At 54.7% G+C, this 5,035-nt stretch overlaps 1 protein-coding gene across 1 annotated transcript in view; it reads left to right on the plus strand.

Moving 5' to 3' along the window:
- The first annotated feature begins 2,518 nt into the window (after positions 1-2,518).
- Positions 2,519-5,035, plus strand: part of TMEM115 (transmembrane protein 115) — a 5,768-nt gene continuing 3,251 nt past the window's right edge. The window contains exon 1 of the mRNA XM_027837179.1: positions 2,519-3,408. Coding sequence (XP_027692980.1) covers positions 2,534-3,408 — 875 coding nt within the window. The 5' untranslated portion in view covers positions 2,519-2,533. The remainder of the gene's footprint in view (positions 3,409-5,035) is intronic.

Raw genomic sequence — 5,035 nt, forward strand, 5'->3', positions numbered from 1 at the left:
ACACACACACACACACACACACACACACACACACACACACACACCGGCCCTACACAGATTGTCAGACTCCGCCCAGACCTCAGCCTAGGTGCCCTGGCCACACCTGGGCAAGGGAGCAGGTAGGATACTACCCACACAGCACTCATCATCTGCCTGGCTGCTGTGCCATGCCACTTGTGCCCTCAAGAGCACCTTCTGACCAGTGCCACTCCATCCCTCCCCATTCATGCAGGCAATCCTCTTAGGCTCCATATCCCCCTTCTCACTCTGGCCCTGCTTTCCTAGGGGTGACTTCAGCAGAAAAGACACTGAAGGGACTATCCCGACCCCCCAACTCACACCCAAGGCCACACCCCCTCAGCCTGGCACCTGTGTACATTCTCCCCAAACCCTGAACAGGTGCCCCCCCACCATCCAGTGATCTACACTGAGGCCAAAATGGCCAGTCCTCAGAGCTGGACACCATGCCCTCCCTACCCCATCCCCTACACACACACGAACACTGTCAGGCAGGGCCTGGGGCAGGTTGCTGGGGGGTTCAGTGCATTCCAATTCCATTCCCCAAATCCTCCAGTGTGGGGAGGGGCAGGTCACTAAAGAGCAAGGGGGGAGGGGGGGAGGTGTTTCCTCTAAGATGTAGAAAGGAGGGGGGGAAGGGATGATTCATTAATTAATGCTTCATTAATTAATGATCCTGTTGCTTGTTGCTTTCTTAGTGTGTGTTGGTCCATGCTGGCACCCACTCGCGTGCCAGCTGTGTCTTGGGAGTGTGTGTAATTCTGTAGTTTAGTCAGGTGCTCACTGGAGAATTTAAAAAAAAGAAAAAAAAAGAAAAAAAACAAGGAAACCAAGGCGTATACAGAAATATAAATAAATATATATAATATATATATATATATTTTAAGTTTAAAAACAGAAAAAAACTAAACAAAAGCCACCAGGTAGTTGTCCAAACAGCAACTGGGTCTGACTCAGCTCATCTCCCATCTGGCTCAAGGCCTCCTTTCTCCTGCTTCTCCCTCTCCCAACCAGGCCAAGGGAGAGGGTGGGAAAGAGAAGGTGCCAGGGGCCTTTTCCTTTTTTCTTTGTTGTTTTGTTTCGGTTTTTTTTTTTTGTACAGACAAGTCGGATACAAAAGCGACAAAAAAGATGAGAAACTTTGTAAAATATTGTGTGTGTGATTCCTTGTAAAATATTTTCAAATGGTTTATTACAAAAAAAAATCAGTTATTAAATAATGTTCATATTTTCACTTCAAATCGTTCCCTTTCCATCCCACCATCTTCACCCCCACCCACCTACCCACCTCTAATTTGTAGGGCTGTCTTCCCAAAGTCTGGGGCTGGGGATAAGGGGAGAGAGGGGGAAGGGAAAAGGCTCTCATGGGAAAAGCAATACTCCAAAATCCTCCTGTTCTGGATCTGAGAATCGAGAGACATCCCTGACTTTTAGGCGCCCCTTGAAAAGACACGGAAAAAACATATTCTCATAGAGTCGCTGGTCTGATGGGAAAAATCCCAACTTCAAACTAAGTCCTTGGTGCCCAGCAAATCTGGGGGAAAGACAATCTTCTGCTGTCCCTTGCCGCAGAGATGGTCCTCCCGCCCCCACTTCCCACCGTCTGCTTCCGAGCTGCCAAGTTCTGGACGTCCCACTGTCTTGCCCCTTCCCTTGAGACCCGGGGCGCCGCGCGATCCTTGGCCTGGGGGCAGGGAGCGCAACAGAACAGGCCATTATTAACCCCGTCCCTTCTTCCCCACGGAAGGCCGGAGAAAGGCTTCGGGGGCCCCCTCCATCCCTGAGGCCTCTAAGGAGCTGAGCCTGGGGCAAGGTGGGTGGTGAGTGCGCATCACCCTGCCCACCTGCTCCAGGCAACCTGCCCAGGTCCGACTCCCCTTGCCATTGCGCCGTCCCAGGCCCAGGGCAGGCCTTCAGGTGCCCCAAAGTCTCCTTTAGGTTGTCGGAGAAACGGCTTGACTCAGAGAGAGTCGGACCTCCTCTCTCTCTCCACCCCGCCCCGCCCCTCACTGCCCGCTCCAGAACCACAACTCCCAACATGCCCCTTGCTTGCGGTCCAACCAGCGCAGGCGCCGTCCTCGCCGCCTCACACCGGGACGCGGACTACAAGTCCCGTGGTGCCTCGGGGAGGAGAGACGCGGGGCGGCGCGCTCCCGTTGCACAGGCGCAGTACCCTGTTTGTCGGCCCCGGAGGAGTCGGGGGCGGCTGCGGCTGTGGCGGTGGAGGAGGCCGCGGCCTTAGGGAAGCCGGTGGCGGTGTCAGCGACGGGGGTGGACGCGGCCTCCAGCCTATACCCAGGCTCCTCGGGGGTCCTCAGCGCTGAGCTCCGGCCCCGCGGAGGAAGACGGGAAGGGCGCCCCCCGGTGGCGGGCGGGCGAGCCGACCCGGGGCGGATGGGGGAGGCCGCGGCCTGAGGCCAGAGCCGGCCCGGCCCGCGCGGGGCCCCCAGCGGGCCCGGGGGCCCGGCCCCTTCTCTAGGCCAGGCCCCCGGCCGCGGCCCGCAGTCCCCGGAAGATGCAGCAGCCGCAGCGGCCCGGGCTGGCGCTCGGGGCCGGGGCCCGCCTCCCCCTGGGAGCCGCCCTGGCCAGCGCCAGCGTGGTGGTGAAGGCCCTGTGCGCCTCGGTGCTGCTCCTCTACCTGCTGTCCTTCGCGCTGGACACGGGCGTGGGCCTGGCCGTCACCCCCGGCTACCTCTTCCCGCCCAACTTCTGGGTCTGGACCTTGGCCACGCACGGGCTGGTGGAGCTGCACGTGTGGGACGTGGTCCTGAGCCTGGCCACGGTGGTGGCGGCCGGCCAGCTGCTGGAGCCACTGTGGGGGGCCCTGGAGCTGCTCGTGTTCTTCGCCGTGGTGAACGTATCCGTGGGGCTGCTGGGGGCCTTCGCCTACCTCCTCACCTACATGGCCTCCTTCAACCTGGCCTATCTCTTCACCGTGCGCATCCACGGGGTGCTGGGCTTCCTGGGCGGGGTCCTGGTGGCCCTCAAACAGACCATGGGGGACAGCGTGGTGCTGAAGGTGCCCCAGGTGCGGATGCGGGTGATGCCCATGCTGCTGCTCATCTCCCTCGTGTTGCTGCGACTCACTCCTCTGGTGGAAAGCAGTGCCCTGGCCTCTTATGGCTTTGGGGTGCTCTCGGGCTGGGTGTACTTGCGATTCTACCAGCGCCACAGCCGGGGCAGGGGGGATATGTCGGACCACTTTGCCTTTGCCACCTTCTTCCCCGAAATCCTGCAGCCTGTTGTGGCCCTGGTGGCAAACTTGGTGCACAGTCTCCTCGTGAAGGTGAAGGTCTGCAGAAAGACTGTGAAGCGCTATGATGTGGGGGCTCCTTCTTCCATCACCATTAGCCTCCCAGGCACAGACCCCCAGGATGCTGAGCGCAGAAGGTAGGCTCATAGGGTCGTAGATTTAGAACTGTAAGAAACTTTAAAAATCATCCAACCTAATTATCTCTCTTTACAGATACAGACGAGAAAACTCGGGTCTGAAGCTGCATTATTTGCCCAGGGTCAGAAGTGGCAGGGCAGGATTCAAACCACAGTTCCCTGTTCCTGAATCCAGTACACTTTACACTCTAGGGCATCATCTTACTAGGTCCTGTGGCCTACTCTGAAACCTCAGGAACCTGAACCCAATGCTTCTCCTTCTAGCGACTTAGAGTTATGGACTCATCCCCATCATTTCTATTTCTAAGCCTCCATTAAACATCCAGTTTTACATGCCATTTTGCCCAGAGCTGAAGTTCTGACATAGAAACTACCATGCCCTCTTTCTTTTGGTGCCAGGAATCTGGAGAAAGCTACAGACAGAGTTTGCTCCTTTTTGAGTCCAGAAGGAAGGAAAGGAGGAAACTGAATGACCACTTGTCCAGAATGGTCTCGGGCTTGACTCAGGGGTTGAACTCATTGCCTTATGAGATCCTGGTTCTCTATCCACGTAGGACTTATTGAAAGGAGACCCAAGTTCTTGTTCTGGCTTTACCAGGGGCTCAGCAGGTGACCTGGACTTAGCCTGTCTCCTTGTCTGAAAATACATGGGAGTTGCCTAAAGTCAGGTAGATAGTAAGCCACAGAGGCAGCATTTGAACCTATAACTCTTGATTGCACTGTGCTGACTTGGTGTCCTCAGAAGCTTCAGGACCCTTTGTGAAGCTGAAGTTTCTGTCAGTGCACCAGATATATAAGGCCTGTAGGAGGACTGAACTCACTAAAACTCTAAACTCTGCTGTAATTAGACAGTTTCTTTCCAGTCTTGGGTTCACCTACATATCCAAATGCTCAGGCCTTCAGGTTTTTCAGCTAAATTCAGTGTCTGTAGGCTTGAAAGTTTGGGGTATTGCCAGAAAGCTCTCCCTCTTGGCAGGTAAAGCTTGCTGCTTCATTTCTCCCCTGAGCTCCCTAGGGAACCAGCAGACCCATTGAATAAAATCAGCTGTTTCTGCCTCCCCGTGGAAAACTGCTGTTCCACTTCGTGTAAACCAAGCTAGGCTTCAGCTATATTATTCATACTTACATGAAATCATAGCCTTCCCTTTTCCCCAGGCGATTAGCCTTCAGCCAGGACAAATAACCCCTCCACTGAACTATCAGCATCCTATCTCACCCACCTTCAAGCTTCGTCCTTGGTGATGATCCCTTTGGAACAATCAGCTGGGGTCAGGGGCCTAAAATAGGGGTTTGGAAAGTACTTTCCTATACTTTCACTGATCTCCCAACTCTGTGAAACAGGTAATGCCAGTATAGCTAGCCTCATTTGACTGAGGAGGAAATTAAAATTCAGAAGAGACATGCATTGGTCAGGATCACCTATCGAGGAAGTGTCAGAACTGGGACAGGAATCCAGGTCCTCGGGACTCTGGTTTGCTCCAAGGAACATTTGCTTAAACATGAAACCAGCTTCTTGGCGAGAAGCCTCACTAAGTAGGTTGGCTTTGTTTTTCCTTTAAAGTGGAACTTCATTTCAGTTGTACTGGGAGGGTTGTATGGCTTGGTTCTAGCATTCCTATGTACCCAG

This window comes from Vombatus ursinus, unplaced genomic scaffold, assembly GCF_900497805.2.
Source record: "Vombatus ursinus unplaced genomic scaffold, bare-nosed wombat genome assembly UNPS02014820.1, whole genome shotgun sequence".
NCBI lineage: Eukaryota > Metazoa > Chordata > Mammalia > Diprotodontia > Vombatidae > Vombatus > Vombatus ursinus.